The sequence below is a fragment of the Myxine glutinosa genome, chromosome 13 (assembly GCF_964187855.1).
Source record: "Myxine glutinosa chromosome 13, kmMyxGlut1.1, whole genome shotgun sequence".
Taxonomy (NCBI): domain Eukaryota; kingdom Metazoa; phylum Chordata; class Myxini; order Myxiniformes; family Myxinidae; genus Myxine; species Myxine glutinosa.
This window is the reverse complement of record NC_136273.1, coordinates 50,770,649-50,789,916: the sequence shown is the minus strand read 5'-3', so window position 1 is coordinate 50,789,916 and position 19,268 is coordinate 50,770,649. Positions and strand designations below refer to the sequence as shown.

General features: G+C 43.4%; 1 protein-coding gene across 3 annotated transcripts in view; it reads right to left on the bottom strand.

Annotated features, from left to right (window-relative positions):
* DHX16 (DEAH-box helicase 16) overlaps positions 1–19,268 on the bottom strand; it is a 130,868-nt gene that overhangs the window by 52,205 nt on the left and 59,395 nt on the right. For 2 of the 3 annotated variants that reach the window (XM_078767456.1, XM_068134433.2), the window contains 6 exons: positions 18,901–19,041; positions 18,614–18,776; positions 16,138–16,256; positions 15,921–15,988; positions 15,644–15,806; positions 5,446–5,607 (listed from right to left, as the gene is read on the bottom strand). In XM_078767456.1, the coding sequence (XP_078623582.1) occupies positions 5,446–5,607; positions 15,644–15,806; positions 15,921–15,988; positions 16,138–16,256; positions 18,614–18,776; positions 18,901–19,041 (816 nt within the window). Of the gene's footprint in view, positions 1–5,445; positions 5,608–15,643; positions 15,824–15,920; positions 15,989–16,137; positions 16,257–18,613; positions 18,777–18,900; positions 19,042–19,268 lie in introns of all 3 variants that reach the window. The other variant, XR_013621211.1, reaches the window with a different exon arrangement.

Genomic DNA, 19,268 nt, shown 5'->3' with positions numbered 1-19,268 from the left:
TAAACCAGAACAGCACTCGGTATAGCGCATACCTCCGCCAGGCTGAGCAGTTTATGTTTTGTATCCCACTGGTAGGCCGGATCTGGATTTGGACCTGATCCAAAATCTAATCGGATTGTTCTCGTCACCAAACCAACTCGTCCAGCAAGTTTAGTCATAACTCGTCCATAACTTTTTGAGATATCCTGCCATGTATCGTTATCGTTTTTGGCCCTATTTCTCAATGGTGAACAATCACTTCAAAAATTCTACTGGCGGGATCCGAATCCGGATCTTCACCAAAATCGAATCATTTCGTCCTTGTCATATACACCACCTCTCTGGCAAATTTCGTCAGAATCTGTCCACAACTTTTTCAGATATCTTGTTCACAGACAGACAGACAGGGGTGAAAACATAACCTTTGGTGGCAGAGGTAAAAAAAAAAAGGCAAAAATATATAATTGGGTCGATGTCAACATTGAGGTCTGCATTGTAGCTTATTCCTCAAACACCAGGTGTATTCTTCCCTCTGACTTTGCTGATGACACTACATTGTTTCTTGGTATGGTACTTATCCCAACGACATATCAGCAACTGCTGAATCCCTCGTGGAAACTATTAGATGCTCGGATGACACATAGACCATGTCAATTAACCCATGCAAGTCTCTTCAACATGCTGTCTCTCTGGAAGGATCATTAAATCAACCCACTTATTTACTTCCTCCATCAACCACAAGTTCCAGAAAGGGGATAATAAGCTTGTTACATACACGTCAGGTGGGTCGACGACAACCGTTGACTACCTGATGGTGCGTAGGCGAGATAGGGGGCACCTCCGGGACACAAAGGTGATCCCGGGGGAGGACGCTGTTTCACAGCACCACTTGGTTGTCTGCGACATAAGGGTGAAAGGTGCGAGGAGAGCTCGGCGGGTGAAGTACCAACCGAGAATGAAGGTGTGGAGGTTGAAAGAGGTGACAGTAAGGGAGGCATTAAAAGAGAGGGTGAGTAGGGTAGAGGATGATGTGGTTGAACTTGAAAGTGGTTGGATGTCAATGAAAGCTAGTCTGTTGGGAGCCGTTGGTGAGGTATGTGGATGGACAAAAGGACCACCGAGGCACTCGGAAACATGGTGGTGGGATGATGAACTTGGAAATAGGAATGTCGAGATGAGGAAGAAGGTCAGGGGGTGGCAAAAGGTGAAGGGTACAGGAGCAGAAAAAGCAGAGCATGAAAGTTATACGGCAGCCAGGAAGGCTGCAAAGAAAGAGGTAGCAAAGGCGCAGGAGGCATGGAGGAAAATGTTCGGAGAACGCTTGGATTTGGAAGAGGGTCACAGCGCGGTATTCAGGATTGCAAAGCAGATAGCGAAAGAGAGGTGTGATGTGATGGGGGTGAGATGCTTGAAGGATGAAGTGGGACAAAACGTTGTGGACCCAGATAAAGGAAGATGGAAACGACATATGCAAATGCTGTTGAATACAGAGAATGAATGGGATGGCAACATAGAGAGTAACCCAGTTTTAGGACCGGCAGAGAAGATAACTGAGAAGGAAGTTGAGGAAGCGATAAAAGCAATGAAGAGTAGAAAAGCGGGAGGGCCGACAGGAGTTGTGGGAGACATGTTGAAGGCAGCAGGAAGTTGGGGTGTGAAGAGCATGGCAGAGATCTGTAATCTGGTGGTGAAAGAAGGCCGCATTCCAGTGGCTGGGGAACTGAGTACCCTCGTCCCTCTATACAAGGGGAAAGGTGACCCTCTGGAGTGTGGCTCGTACCGAGCGATAAAGTTATTCCATGCTCCAATAAAGGTATTGGAAAGGGTGTTGGAGAGGAGGATAAGGAAGAAGGTGAAGATCGATGAAATGCAGTTTGGATTTATGCCAGGAAGAGGAACGACAGACGTGCTCTTTATTGTGAGGCAGTTGCAGGAGAAGTACATGGAGAAGAGGAAGAAGTTGTTTCTTGGGTTTTTTGATCTGGAGAAAGCATTCGATAGGGTTCCACGTGAAGTATTGACATGGGCATTGAGGAAGTTAGAAGTGGAGGAATGGATGATCAGAGTAGTGATAGCAATGTACAAAAGAGCGTGCACAGCTGTAAGGACGAAGGACAGGAACAGTGGTGAGTTTGAGGTGAAGGTGGGAGTGCATCAGGGGGTCGGTACTAAGTCCACTACTACTTGTAGCTGTGATGGAGGTGCTGGCTCAGAATGTAAAGGATGGTTTACCGTGGGAGCTGTTGTATGCAGATTATCTGGTGTTGATTGCGGAAAGTATGGATGGATTGAAGGAAAATATGAACAAGTGGAAGGAATGTATGGAGACAAAAGGTCTGAAGGTGAATATAGGAAAGACAAAGGTGATGGCAAGTGGTAAAGCATGTGGTGAGGTGGAAAGAACTGGGAAGTGGCCATGTGCTGTGTGCAGGAAGGGTGTCGGAGTGAACTCCATTCAATGTACAATGTGCGCTGAGTGGGTTCATCAAACATATAGTGGTCTGAGAGGGTCATTAACCAGTGTGGCAGCTACATTCAAATGTAAGGTGTGCACAGAGGGAGCTGCAGATGGAGGAAATGTAGAGTTGGATCTTGGAGACGGCGTAAAGCTGGAAGGTGTGAAAACATTTTGCTACCTCGGAGACATGCTGAATGGAGAAGGTGGATCAGACTCGGCAACGGTTGCTAGAGTGAGATGTGCATGGAAGAAGTTTCGGGAACTGAGTGGTGTGCTGATGAGGAGGGGAGTGTCGTTGAAGCTGAAGGGAAAGGTGTATGCTGCATGTGTGAGAAGTGTTATGATTTATGGTAGCGAGACATGGTTAATGAACGTAGAGCAGCAACGAAGGGTGGAAATGCGAATGGTTCGGTGGATGTGCGGAGTATCGTTGAGAGAGAGGAAGACAAATGATGAATTGCGAAAGATGATGGGAATAGAGCCTGTGATTGATGCTGTGAAGAGGAACAGGTTGAGATGGTTTTGTCATGTGTTGAGGAAGGATGAAAGTGACTGGTTGAGAAGAGTGATGGAAATGAATGTAGAAGGAAGTAGAGGATGGGGAAGACCGAGAAAGACTTGGCTAAAGATGGTGGAAGAAGAAATGCGGGCAAGGGGGTTAACAAGGAGAGATGCAGAAAATAGGGCAAAATGGAGAAGATCGTCATTGGGACCGCAAGGATAACCCCCGCTCTAGCAGGGAAAATGTCCTTAAAATGCATGTTGTGTTGTTGTATCAACCACAAGACGGCGTTCAGTTCATCTAGTTTCTGGCCCTCAACTATCAGCCACAACCTTTCTTGGGGAGACTATAGAAATAAATAGCACTGCAAAGCGGGCGTAACCCCTCAGCCCATGCATGAAGAACCACCTTTAGAGGCCATTTTTCCCTGCAGAGCAGGGGTTGACCTTTTTCGGGCACCATGGTCCCCTTTTTGAAGCAATGTTTTATGGCCGGATGCCCTTCCTGCCACCAACCTTGTTAGTTGCCTCCTGCGACACACAGGGAATTACCAGTGAACTGCCGACATTCAATTTGCCGACATCGGAAGGATGACAGGCTGAGTCAACCCCCCTGGCGTTAATTCAGTGATCGACCGGGATTCAAACCCAGGATCCTAGGATCCCAAGCCGGCACCCTAACTGCTAAGCCAACACCAGGCCTCAGCCCATGCATGGTGGAAACCAATTTCAAGATGGCTGCCGTGGCGGCCATATTGAAAATCGCAGCATGCCTATTTTCGAAAGGAACCCTCCTCTACTCAACCCCAACACAAACTGCAAAAATGGATTTAATCGGACAAGCCGTTCTCCTTGAAATTGACGGAAACCAAAAGTTGACGGACGCCCGGACGACAATACCCCTTAGCCCAATTTGGGCTGAAGGGTGAAAAGCTGGCCACCGAAGCCAGGTGATACTAGGTATCTTCCATCGGGCCATGTCTATTCCTTCATAATGTGCAGCGAGCCAGCACTCACGACCGCTGGGTCACATACCGTTTCACCCCTAAGGTTAAGGGAGTGTCCACTCTCCGGACAGCACACCATGTCCAAGCAGCAAGCACAAATGTTACCAACGTGGGAAACAACTTTATTTAAACCATGAACATTCGTGCTAAGTCAGGGAAACTCGGCTCCTGATTGGTAACCACGTGCACGTCCCAACCTGATAAAAAGATCTTGTGATTATTGAAATATGTCAGTTGACTTGGATTATTTAAACTTCATCAATAAATTGTAAATTATATTGCGACTTATCTTTTTTAAAGGAAAATAAAAAAGTACGGTATCTTAAAAGAGAAGGAATTAAGTTATACGTTTTATTTTAACGTACATAATAAATATACAAGCGATTTATTAAATCTTAAGGTCTCATTCGAATATAAAAATGTTCAAGTAGGTGCAGCGGATATGAGAAGTAAATTTAAGTAATAATACGGTGACATGAGATTTGAGCCTTGGTTCAAATGACTTATTGACGTCCCTGTTCTTACACCCTATCAGCCCACCATATATATGTTACTCTGCCAGTACAACCACACTTCTCCCGCCAGGATTTCCAGACAGCAGTACATCTCTTTTTCCATCCCATTTTTACATCCCTGCCAAAATCAAAGCTCTCTGCTCACCTACACTCTTTCATTCCTCTTTTCTCCTGCCTCTGGAACAAACTCCCACATTCTCTTAAATGGCACTCCTCCCTCCAGGTGTTAAAAACAGCTGTTTACCACCATCTCTTATCTTCCCCCATCCAAAACCTTGATCTTTTCTACCCCATTAATCCCAACCAAATCCACCTTTTTCAAATTCCGTTTTCTTTCCTGAAAGTCCTAGTAGTGTCCATCTTGTTTATACCGTGCACTCCTCCCATCCCCCCGCTCAGCCCTCTCCCTTCCACAGATCTCCGGATGTCGCTGTACTCTACTGTTATTGTAATTCCCTCTCTGTCCCCTTCTTGTCTTCTGCTCCCTTTATTATATGTTATATGTGTTCGCTCTCACACGAACCTAGACTTAGTGTACAAAAAAGAAAGAAAAAATCCCTATCCATGATATTTTATACCCGTTAACCCTCCGCACTGAAACCCAATAATACACCTGTAGGTTCCAATCTTTCTTAATCAGCTGATCTCCTATCTTCTCTTTTCCCATTCATTCTTCCACCTGCTCATGTGTCTGCTTTGCTTCCTCACCACCCAATATCAGGACGTTCTCTTTTTATTATCCTTAACCTTGCTCTGCCAATCTATACCAGCAGTGAAAGAACCTCATTCTAACACATCAATAATGCAGAGCCAACCCAACCGCTTACCCATCACAAAAACATTCCAATGATTATTTTACACAAAAGTGCAATTCCTAAAAACATTCCAGTTCTGAATCTGCAACATTTTTGGAACCAAGTTGTTGATTAAACTATAAAATGACTCGACAATCCTCATCCCTGCTCGATATCCCCTGTGCTCTTACTTTGCGAATGGCGACCATGTCACTTGGATTCGTCATGGGTGCGATCTCGACACGCTCCAACAAACCCTCCAGCTGCTCCCGCACATCCCGCGCTCGCCGCAAGGACCGGAACTGGATGAAGTTTTCGTAGCACCATTGTGTCGAGTATCCAGTCTCCACCCACTGTTATGAGACACATGAATACTGGTGACCACACAAGACTTGTCGACACTGCTGACCAAAATGTGTCCGAGCAAGTATTATGTGTCATAGGCACCTCCATGAGGCGTGTTGAAAGGGTTGTACGAACGAGGTACAATGGTCCCAGGGCACCAACATAAAATTGTATTATCCAACAACGTACATTCATGTATGTTTTTACTTTTCATATATTATATATACATATACACCTATATAACTGGTGTGTCTTTGATACGAGTTCCCTTCCAGTAGCTTAAACACAGGAGGAGGCCTTTATGTTGATCAAGCCTGCACAATGTTTGTTTATTCATGCACTCACCTTTTTAAATGCCCGAGTGTCAAGCATGGAAGTGGCGTGTACCATTTTAACGTCTTTGCTACAACTCGGCTAGGGTTCGAACTGCCAACCTCCCAGACTCGGAGTGGATGCTCTAACCCCCACGCCACCAAGTCTGGTATTATTATCCTGTATGCAGCCTGTGGCTGCTAGCTGCATCATCGCTGGGAGCATGGCTGTGCCGCTTATGCACCGCTCTTACCTCCCTTCCCCTGTTTCCAGTAAGCTGGTACTAATTTTGCCAAACTCAGAAGGATGACAGGCTGAGTCAACCCACCTGGTGTTATTTAACGGGTCAATCGGGTCTCAAACTCAATACGTTAAGATCTTAAGCCAACAACCTTGACTGTTAAGCCAATACCAAGACCATGTCTGTTAAAGGACCAAAACTAGATTATGACTATCTAGCTCCTATAACTTTTTGATGAGGGAGGCGAAGGGGTGGGGTGGGAGGGACCTGCCATTTGACTTTGATAGTTATGCATGTATGTATGCATGCATGTATGTATAACTATGTATATATACATGCACTACATGGTCAAAAGTATACGGACACCCATTCTAATTTGTGGATTCAGCTGTTTCTGCCACACCCACTGCTGACAGGTATATATAATTATCAAGCACACAGCCATGCAATCTCCATAGACAAACGTTGGCAGTACAATGGGCCGTACTGAAGAGCTCAGTGACTTTCAACATGGCACCGTCATAGGATGCCACCTTTCCAACAAGTCAGTTCGTCAAATTTCTGCCCTGCTAGAGCTGCCCCAGTCAACTGTAAGTGCTGTTATTGTGAAGTGGAAACGTCTAGGAGCAACAACAGCTAAGCCACGAAGTAGTAGGCCACACAAGCTCACAGAACGGGACCACCGAGTGCTGAAGCGCATAGTGCGTAGAAATCATCTGTCCTCGGTTGCAACACTCACGACCAAGTTGCAACACTCACTACCGAGTTCCAAATTGCCTCTGGAAGCAACGTCAGCACAACAACTGTTCGTCGGGAGCTTCATGAAATGGGTTTCCATGGCTGAGCAGCCGCACACAAGCCTACGATCACCATGCGCAATTCCAAGTGTCGGCTGGAGTGGTGTAAAGCTCGCCACCATTGAACTCTGGAACAGGGGAAACGCGTTCTCTGGAGGGATGAATCACGCTTCACCATCTGACAATCCGACGGAAGAATCTGGGTTTGGCGGATGCCAGGAGAACGCTGCCTGCCCAAATGCATAGTGCCAACTTCAAAGTTTGGTGGAGGAGGAATAATGGTCAGGGGCTGTTTTTCATGGTTGGGATAGGCCCCTTAGATCCAGTGAAGGGAAATCTTAACGCTACAGCATACAATGACATTCTAGATGATTGTGTGCTTCCAACTTTGTGGCAACAGATTGGGGAAGGCCCTTTCCTGTTTCAGCATGACAATGCCCCCATGCACAAGGCGAAGTCCATACAGAAATGGTTTGTCGAGATTGATGTAGAATAACTTGACTGGCCTGCACAGAGCCCTGACCTCAACCCCATCAAACACCTTTGGGATGAATTGGAACGCCGACAGCGAGCCATGCCTAATTGCCCAAAATCAGTGCCCGACCTCACTAATGCTCGTGGCTGAATGGAAGCAAATCCCGGCAGCAATGTTCCAACATCTAGTGGAAAGCCTTCCCAGAAGAGTGGAAGCTGTTGTTGTAGCAAAGGGGGGTGGGGGGTACCAACTCCATATTAATGCCCATGATTTTGGAATGAGATGTTTGGGTGTCCACATACTTTTGGCCATGTAGTGTGTGTGTGTGTGTGTGTGTGTGTGTGTGTGTGTGTGTGTGTGTGTGTGTGTGTGTGTGTGTGTGTGTGTGTGTGTGTGTGTGTGTGTGTGTGTGTGTGTGTGTGTGTGTGTGTGTGTGTATGTATATATATATATATATATATATATATAGAAATTTTCTGTGTGTGTGTGTATATATATATATATATATGTGTGTGTGTGTGTATATATATGTGTGTGTGTGTATATATATATATGTGTGTGTAGATATATATGTGTGTGTGTAGATATGTATGTGTGTGTGTAGATATATATATATATATATATATATATATATATATATATATATATATATATATATATATATATATATATATATAAGGAGGTGTGTCTGTGTGTGTGTGTCTGTCTGGATGTCCGCTTATAACCCAAGAACTACACATCGGAGAAACGTTTTAGACACAGATTCGGAATCAGCATAAAATCCTGGTGGTTATAGGCTACTTTTTGTTTTAATATCAATGGTTTAAAAAACCGGGCCAGCTGCAATTCCATTGTGTAGTTTGTGGCGGCGCTATTGCCGCTTTCCGATCCCATGACGCATTGCGGTTCCGATTCGCGATAAGGTCTATGAGCTATCACCGACACTTTTCCACCTTTTCCATACCTTTTAATCAGATTTAACTCATCGTCCATCGTAACCACATTACGCTTGGAAACACTAACATTATCCTTCTTCGGACCCATGGCTAACACAGACACAGTAAAGGAATACTGTACGTCGCCTCTGTTTTGAATGAGAATCAGCAGTTACGCGTACGTACAGTATACTGTACGTACATATTTATATATTTTTAATGTGCTTTTTATTGTATTTTAAATTGTTTTTTAGCTTCTTTTATTGTTAATTTATGTACTATTTTATTTATTTTAAATATATATTTTAAGGAAAACAAATGTTTTCACATCCGTAGGAGTGACGTAAAGTCGCACATAATGACGTTCGCTGCCCGGTCATGAAAGAAATTATGATTCTCTTGACAAAGTGACAATAAGATCAGGCAGTAAACCTCCCAACTGAGTTTCTCAACAGTCGTCAGCCTCAATTCTAAAATCCTTAATTTTCATCCTATTGACTTGAACTTTGAATAGGATTTACATATCGGCTTACTGAATTAAACCACCAACTATTTTTGAGATCACCATAGGCCAAAAGAGCAACATAGGCCAAAAGTCAACAACAATTTCAAATTTCTAAAATCCTCAACTTTCATCTGATTGACTTGAAATGTGAAGAGGATTTGCATGTCAGGTCACTGAAATTGAACCACCAATTCTTTTTGAGGTCAGCATAGGCCAAAAAGTAAACATAGGCCAAAGGTCAACAACTTCAGGTGAAGTTTTTAAAATCCTACATTTTCATCCAATTGACTTGAAATTTGGATAGGATTTGCATATCGGGTCACGTAATTCAACCACCAATTATTTTTGAGGTCTAAAGGTGAAAATATCAACATGGGCCAAATTTCTAAAATCGTGAATTGTCATCTAATTGACTTGAAATTTGAAGAGGATTTGCATATCAGATCACTGAATGAAACCACCAATTATTTTTGAGGTTAACATAGGCCAAAAGGTCAACAACTTATTTCAGGAATATTTCAAGACATATTTCTGGCGCAGGGGCAATCAATGAAGGTTGTAGGCCTGAACTTCACAGAACAAGTGTTTGCCCATGGCCAGCTGTACGTGGGCTGCTCGAGGGTTGGAAAACCAAGCAATCTTTATGTCTTGGCACCAAGTAAGAAAACCAGAAATGTTGTATACCAAGATGTTTTGAGAAATTGAAAATTGAAAAAACCTCATGTAGGAAATGTACTGTGATATTGCTCTAAAATATACATGTTCTTTTCATCATATATTTGTATTATTCTTATTCAACCCGGGCGAAGCCGGGTACCTCAGCTAGTATACACACACACACACACACACACACACACACACACACACACACACACACACACACACACACACACACACACACACACACACACACACACACACACACGCACACATGTTCAATGTCAATTTTATTTATTAATATTCTCAATGTTCTCTTAATATTGGACTGTTGAACATTTTACGACAAAAGCTGCATACGGTTATGCCTGGATAGACATTGAAACTCAATTGTAAATAAATAAAGAACACGAAAGCGATTTTAAAAACCCGGCTGTCTCGTGCAGCGCAGCGACGGACAGGCTGGTAAGGCCTTGTGCTCTTTGCCATTTTGACCCAATTATTACTTCGTCTTCTGCATGTTGTCATAATAGAGCTTTGCTGAAAATTTTATGACAAAAGCTCAATTGGTAAGAAGGTTATGACTTATGAGACAGACACAAGTGATTGCAAAACTCTGTCTCCCCCTGTGTGGGGGATGGGCTCACAAGAGGGTTTGAGACATTATAGCATGTAGATAGGCCACACATGTAAAGCACAGCTGGTTACTTGTACACATCATGGAAGAGCTTGTAATGCTAAAAGAGAATGAACAGAATACCAAAAACGTATATTATTTGATTAAATGTGTTGTTTGCAGCGAAGGTTTATTTACCAATGGAAGCTTGTTATAGTCGACCGATTTTTGTAGCTTCGGCAGGCAGACAAAAAAGTGGTGATTTTGAATGTAGCAGATTTTAATACCCAGATTATCATGTAAATGATCAGCTCATTGCCATACACAGTACCACCGGTTATATCAAGGCCGATACATTGATTAGAACATTGTACCGGTTTTCAGGCTGCAGCAACGGATCTTTTTATTTTTATTGTTTTGTATACAAGATCGAGGCTCGTGAAAACCATATGTACCAGAAATGTTGTTTCATAAAACCAGATGGCAAACCAGATGGCAATGGCAAAGGCTCGTGAAAGAGCTAACATTAATCACACAGAAAGACAAACCGACACATAAAACATATAACATGGGGAGCGGTAGATAAGATGGGGCGAGAGGGGGAGGAACACAAACACAACATCTGAGAGCAGGGACATCGAGAGCTCTGTGGGAGGGAGAGGGCTTTGGGGGGGGGGGGAGGCATGGGAAGGGGGGTGGGAGAGGTATAAAACATATGGACACTGCCAGGACTTCCAGGAAAGAAGTTGGAATTTCAAACAAGGTGGATCTGGGGTGAATTAGCGGGGGTAGAAAAGATCAAGGTTTTGGATGGGGGAAGATAAGAGATGGTGGTGAACAGCTGTTTTAAAGACCTGGAGGGAGGAGTGGGACTGAAGGGAGTGAGGGAGTTTGTTCCAGAGGCGGGAGAAAAGAGGAACGAAAGAGTGAAGGTGAGCAGAGAGCCGAGATTTCAGCAGTTTAACCATCAGAGGGTTGCTGGCAGAAATTTCCCACCAAGTCTTGATTTTCTAAAAGATGAATTTTTGTCATTTGTCCAAATTGCTCATAATTCCATCAATTGGATCGTTGCAATGAATATCTGTAACAGCTTCCAGCTTTTCGAACATGCTTTGTTATTGGCAGTGCGACTAGAAACTACCACCCAGTATCGACTGGACGGGAAATGCTTCTGACCAGCACTCCTCCACCACTTCCACCCTCCCCCCAGCTCAATACATGCTAGCCCAAGCAACCTCTGCAAAAAACAAAACATCAATTATATTGTCCTTACGATTCTATCTCGTAATAATTGGGGGCATCTTCTTTCTATTACACCTCCACCCTTTTCCATCAAACGGAATCGTCAGGACAAGATAATCAATGCACCTCTGCGCAGGATTGGCCCAAGACAGTAAACATCGGGCCAGGATAAGCATCGGCCGGCAACACTTCCTACCCAGTTGGCATTGGGTAATTAGTAGGACCTGTCACTGGTGATGAATGACGTACGCAATTCCAGACCAGACTCGAATATTTGTGAACAATTCCATTGTGGCCGCTGGGGTTTAGGTCAGCAAGGGTGGAAGGGCCTCTCCATTAAGGGTTGTTGTTACAACAATTATTACGGGTTCAAATCACGACAGTAACTCTGCCAAGGATATAAATATCATTCATAAATAGAGCACCACTCCAAGTTATATTCATATTTGTTGCAGTTTATTTGGTCAGTGAAACATCATTAAGAACACGCAGTTTGTCTTGAAAACGAACAAATTCCTACACTGCTCAGCCATGACGCCACTTCCTGACTTCAACACTCGGCATGTGCGTAGAGAAAAATATGATATCAAGCAATCCATTGGAAAAAGCCCCGTAAAAATGTAATGTCCCTCTTATCCTAGGCCAGAACACAGAGGACACATATGCGTAAACATGGGACAGTGATTGAAAGCTTACATTTGCGAATATATTTCAGTATTCCCATAATTGGGAAGGCCTTAGATTAGACAAACATTTTATGGTTTATATTATCTGGGCAGCTGGGGAGAATTGGGAAGATTTGATTTGGCCCCCAACTTGTGTTGGGGAGTACAACCACCGCAAAGAGGCGTCCCTGATAGTTGCCCCTATTATGGTTGCTCATGATGGTGGCAGAGATAGCACAGTAAGAGTGGTAAAGGATCATCATCTGCCAAGAGTAGTAAAAGAGCTGTGGCCACTATACATGCTAGGAAATCACGTGGTTGCGTGAAACAGCAGCGGAATATGCTAAACATCCAACAAGAAGTTGAGTTATTGAATAAAACTCGATCATTAGTGGGAGGGCCTATGTACTCAATTTCAAGTTCATGTGCAGTTCATGTAAATTTTGGGCAACCACTATAAATGTATTCTACTGGGTCCTACTAATCGGAAAAATGATGCCATTTTTTTCTGTTGACCTTTAGTCAACTGGTGGTGGTGTTTTCTGGTGTTGATTGCGGAAAGTATGGATGGACTGAAGGAAAATATGAACAAGTGGAAGGAATGTATGGAGACAAAAGGTCTGAAGGTGAATATCGGAAAGACGAAGGTAATGGCAAGTTGTAAAGCATGTGGTGAGGTGGAAAGAACTGGGAAGTGGCCCTGTGCTGTGTGCAGGAAGGGGTCGGAGTGAACTCCATTCAATGTACAATGTGCGCTGAGTGTGTTCATCAAAAATGTAGTGGTCTGAGAGGGTCATTAACCAGTGTGGCAGCTACATTCAAATGTAAGGTGTGCACAGAGGGAGCTGCAGATGGAGGAAATGTTGAGTTGGATCTTGGAGACGGCGTGAAGCTGGAAGGTGTGAAAACATTTTGCTACCGAGGAGACATGCTGAATGGAGAAGGTGGATCAGACTCGGCAACGGTTTCTCCATGTGCATGGAAGAAGTTTCGGGAACTGAGTGGCGTGCTGATGAGGAGGGGAGTGTCGTTGAAGCTGAAGGGAAAGGTGTATGCTGCATGTGTGAGAAGTGTTATGATTTATGGGAGCGAGACATGGGTAATGAACGTAGAGCAGCAACGAAGGCTGGAAAGGGTGGAAATGCGAATGGTTCGGTGGATGTGCGGAGTATCGTTGAGAGAGAGGAAGACAAATGATGAATTGCGAAAGATGATGGGAATAGAGCCTGTGATTGATGCTGTGAAGAGGAACAGGTTGAGATGGTTTGGTCATGTGTTGAGGAAGGATGAAAGTGACTGGTTGAGAAGAGTGATGGAAATGAATACGTAGAAGGAAGTAGAGGACGGGGAAGACCGAGAAAGACTTGGCTAAAGATGGTGGAAGAAGAAATGCGGGCAAGGGGGTTAACAAGGGGAGATGCAGAAAATAGGGCAAAATGGAGAAGATCGTCACGGGGACCGCAAGGCTAACCCCCGCTCTAGCAGGGAAAATGGCCTTAAAATGCATGTTGTTGTTGTTGTTGACCTTTAGTGACCTTGACTCAAGGTCAAAGTTCAAACGTCATTACAGTGACCATACTTCATTCAAAGTATATCAACCTGGGTCCCAAAATGTGGCAAATTTCACAAGGAACATTGATTATGACATTTGTTTTGTCATTTGCCCTCTCAGATGTTTGCAATATGCAAATTAATAAGCAAATGACCTAATTAGAGAAATAATATGCATAATTAACATATAGTCTTCACCATACACGTAAATCCCATCACTTCGCATTATTATTGAATGCCAATCATTAGTTACCATCTCAAATGTGTTCTGCTGGATCCTAAACTGGAAAAATATGTTGCTTATTGTTTTCTGTTGACATGTTCTTGATATCTGTGGTATCTGCCTTTGCATCTCTTGGTAATCGTAATGGACCAACAGCAGAAACAATTGCAGCTCTCAAAGAGTTTGTTTGTCAGTTGAACGAGCCAGGGACATCCATCACCAATGTTGGCGACCTCCGCTGGAGATTGTTCACAAAGAAACAATCAGAAGCTCAAAAGTTGCCGCCTACTCGAGGAGCTTTGGAAGAAGCTATCGCGCGTGCCCACGACCAAGCAATGGTGTGGTACCAAGATTACGTGCCTGACCCACAGTTCCCACCTGCTACAGACTTTGGGAGACAGAGTGGAAGGTGATGGTCTGGTGGCCATCTCAACAAAGCAACTTCCTGCCCCATATGCCATCACTCACCTAGTTAAGTGTGGATGTACGACAACAAAATGCAGCTCTCACTGCTCTTGCAGATCACAGAATATGAACTGCACAGAGATGTGTGTGTGTGTGGTGCAGATGATGACAACTGTACTAACAATGACCATGGACATGCTTTTGGGATTGATGAAGAAGAAGAAGATTATGCAGATCCTTTGTTGTAAACAATATAAGAAGCTAATCTAAAAGCAAAAACATGTTTCCAGATAACTCAGTGCAAAAATATTTTACAATGTGTGTCAACAATAACCATTAGATGCACATAGGAACACAATCATGGTAATGCAGAATTGTGGCCAAAATATGCTCTTTGAACTTTGACCTTAGTTGAAGGTCACAAGAGCCACAAGAATATTGACAACATCAGTCAGCTAATAGGACCCAGGATACATTTGTGATTAATTACTAACAATTAACATTTTCTGGAGACGGGATGTACTAGCCATTATATGTATAACTGGGATACATGTTTAATGGGGTATGCTAATTATGCATATTTTTGTCTCTAATTAGCTCATTTGCATTTTGCAAAAAAACGAAAAGTCAAATGACGAAACAAATGTCATAACCAATGTTCTTTGTGAAATTTACCACATTTTGGTACCCAGGTTGATATCCTTTGGATGAAGTATGGTCACTGTAATGACGTTTGAACTTTGACCTTGAGTCAAGGTCACTAAAGGTCAACAGAAAAAAATGGCGACATCATTTTTCCGACTAGTAGGACCCAGTAGAATACATTTATAGTGGTTGCCCAAAATTAACATGAACTGCACACGAACTGGAAATGGAGTACATAGCTCCCCCCACTACATGGTGTCTTCACGTCACAGCGAGATATTCATTTTGGAAGTGGATACAGAGGATTGATTGGCAAGTACAATGCAGGCTTATTTTCTTTTCATTTTTTCAACAATCACTTGCCAAAAATAGATAAAGTATATTTATTTGATTTGTTTGCTTTTATGTACAGTACATGTTTATAAAGTGTATAATAGCTGTGTTTATTAATTACTAGCAGAGGTATGCGGCATTGCCCGGTGCTGTTCTAATCCTGTTGGCATTTTGAAGAAATCACTTCCCTACACTCACAAAGGAATGGGGTTGGGGATCATTTAATATTACCTTTCACAGAGATATAAAAGCTGAGGCAATATAGAACGATTTTTAAAAATCCAACTTTTGTTTTTCAAAAACTTCTTTACTTAAAATACTCTCCGCCACTCATTGATGAACCTCAAAGCTTGCCGAAGAAGTTTGCCATCTCTGAGAAAAATAAAACATGGCGACACTTTTATTAAAGTGAAAAATAAAAAATATTAAAGTGAAGCGGCACCTGGTTATAAACGTTGAGGAGGGCAATGTGGTCTCCTCCAGGCAAAAAAAAGTTGATGCGTGCATTGTCCGCATGCACGACCTTGTCCTTGGGCCGGTAGAATATGGCGTTGTTCACGGACAGCATGGCCGTTATCGTCAGGATCTCTTCGGAACACTTGTATCTGAGAAAAACAGAGGCCTACAATTGCACTTCCAATCTGCTTTGTGGAAAACTAATCTGATGCTTGGCCATTTATTACTTCAAAATAAACCAAGGGCAGACTCGAATGTCTAACCTTTCTGATGCCAAGATCATCTTTGACAGCATCGGATCCAAGGGAAACTCTGCCATCCTCCTACCCATCTGGAGTGGCAAGACAGACAAGCAATTTGAACTACGTGTTCTCAAATCTACTCCTGCCACTCTCCAGCAGCTATTGAAAGCAAAATGGTTGACTTCAAAGCTATTTCAATGCCCAAGAAGATTAATGTACAGAAAAAAAAACCTGTTACCTTGGTGAGTTCCCCGAGGTGATTGAGGGCTCCCAAGGCATACAGTTGTTCAAGAGCAAGTACTAGAGTTTCATGTGGAGGAGGGTCCATGAAGTCAAAGTGGATGAGGTCATTTATCCCTGCGGGCAGGACACAATTTTCTCACCAAATGAAAACTAGAGTGCACAGATACTACAAGAAGATGAAAGTGTGATGTAAAAGGGAAATCAGTATTATCATTAACTGTGCTTGCATAAACAGATCAATCAATGTAGGGATAAGATATGGTAAAACGTGGGTAAGACAGAGGAGGTAAGACGGGTGCAAGACGGGTGCAAGACTGGTGCAAGACTGGTGCAAGACTGGTACAAGACTGGCCTAAGATACGCCTAAGATAGGCCTAAGATAGGCCGAAGATAGGCATAAGACAGGTGCAAGACAAGTGTGTATGCAAGTAAAAAAATATATACTCAAGTGAAGGTGACATCAACTGGCATTGGGAAACTCTATACAAAACCCAATATACATAGTACACAACATACTGCATGGTAATGCCAAAAAGGCCAAGTAGTGAATGGAAAGCTAAGGGATTAACTCCAATGATGATCTTTTTTTGGATCGATCAAATTTACAGGCAAATGGATAAAGATTTGATGAATAAAGGAATTGTTAATTACCTTACTACAGTTGAAGCACAAAACTGATTATCAGTGAAGTGAGTTACAGGAACTATCCCATTGATACAAAAGTAACCAAAGAGGGCAAAAATGATTAAAAAGAAAATTTGCCCTGGAAAACGAAGAACGGCACTCGGTAGAGCACGTACCTCCGCCAGGCTGAACAGTTTGTGGTTTGTATCTCACAGATAGGCCGGATCTGGATTCAGACCTGAAGCAAAATCTAATCGGCTTGTCCTTGTCACCTAAACAACTCATTCCCCAATTTCAGTCAAAATCCGTCCACAACTTTTTGAACTATTGTGCTTTACCTTATAGTTTTTGACCCCATCTATCAATGGTGAAGAATCACTTACAAATGAAAAAAAGTTATTGTATCCGGATGCGGATCTTCACCAAAATCTGAACAATTCGTACTTGCCACACACCCAGGCTGTCCATCAAGTTTTGTCCAAATCTGTCCATAACTTTTTGCGATATCCTGCTATCGCTTTCAAAACTCTTTTTCCGAAAGTTTGTTACCTCTGCTACCAAAGGTGGCCGAGGTGCATGAAAATGGAGAAAATTAATATAACCACCTTTAGAGGCCATTTTTCCCTGCAAGCGGGGGTTGGCCTTTTTCGGGAACCGCGGTTGTTGTTGTTTTTTGGTCCCCTTTTTGAAGCAATGTTTTACGGCCGGATGCCCTTCCTGACGCCAACCCTTTTTGCCGCCTTTAACGACAAACAGGGAATTACCAGTGAACTGGTACTCAATTAGCCGACCTCGGAAGGATGACAGGCTGAGTCAACCCCCCTGGCGTTAATTCAGCGATCGACCGGGATTCGAACCCAGGATCCTAGGATCCTAAGCTGGCACCCTAGCCGCTAGCCCAACACCAGGGATCTATGGGTGGTAGGACGGAGATGGAAGGACGAAAATGGAGATGGAGAAAGCCAAAATGGAGATTGCCAAAATGGAGAAAGCTAAAGCCAAAATGGAGAAAATTAATAAATTAATGAAATCATGGAAGGACGAAATAATGACAGACAGACAGACAGAGATGGGGGTGAAAATCTAACCTCCGTCCACCTTCGGCGGCAGAGGTAACAACAACAAAGAAGCCTCACACAGATAAAGTCACACACAAAGGGAAGAGTAAGGCTGCATGCAGACGCCCCCTTTATGAACAGTAGTAAGAGTAATGATCACTTTGTTTCATCTTCATCATCCACGTTTAGACAATCAAACGCTTGCGAGAGATGCAAAACGATGAGTGCCATAAATTTGGGAGCAGATTTATGAGGGTTCACTGTGCACCGCAGGGCCCAAGGGCATATTTGCATAATTACGTGACACAAATGGCCAATGTCTGCTACTCATCAGATAATGAGTTTGTGTGCATCGGATGTGAAGCGTGACAAAGCAGAGCATTAGGTGCAAGTCATTCATTTGCGTTGTTTGTTCAGACACCTTGAGCGTTCACACCGGTAAATCGTTTGAATACAATGAAATACGAGCAATAATTGTTTTGCAGTACATGTCCCCTACCGATGTGATATTTTCTATGTCCAAAATGGGCATAACTGAAAAATTGATGAAACTCCCTGAAACTCTAACTTGTTCTGTAACCTATAATAATAAAGCCATGTGCCAAGTTTCAGTTGAATATGTTAAAGGGTATGGGACAAAAGTCTGAAAAGCACAGGTTTGGACGGACGGACAGACAGATTGACAGAGAGCAAACCGATAGTCCTCTCCAGTGAAACCAGTCGGGGACTAATAACCGATTATATTTGTGCAAAGCCAGCAACAGTTAACCAAAGAGAACAGGGCCTCACCCAGACTTTTGAGGAGAAGCACCACGTTGCCGAGGTTTGTCCGCTGGATCTCGGGCACGGTAGTCTCCTCCATTTCATGCTTGTATGCCCAGGCGGTGTAAAGGCGAAAGCACTTCCCAGCGGCCACACGGCCTGCTCGCCCCGCTCGCTGATTGGCCGAGGCCTGTGGACGGTGGCCGACATGTTTCAAAATGGGATTTTGGTCCCCAGTAATAAGCCTTCAACACTGGTCATTAGATGTGCAATTTGTAGTCGGAGCAAAAATGCAAATAATGGGTTTTATTAACCTTTGAGCAAGGTGTGACGATGAGGGACTCCATGCCTGTGCGAGCGTTGTAGCTTTTCTGCTTACAGAACCCTGGATCGATCACGTATATGATGCCATCTATGGTAAGGGAGGTCTCTGCGATGTTCGTAGCGATGATCACCTGCAGAAAATAAGCCTAAGCACCACACTGGACGACACAATGCATGCTCTCACATAACATTCTCATGTTAGTTATGGAGATACTAATTATCCAAACTCAATGTTTAAACATACAAAAACAAGTGCGTGCAAAGTACACACAAGCGCAATGCAATGATTGTTAACAGCTCCTCTTCCTGTTCAGGCTGGAGTTCCACAAGGCAGTGTTCTGGGCCCTGTGCTTTTTCT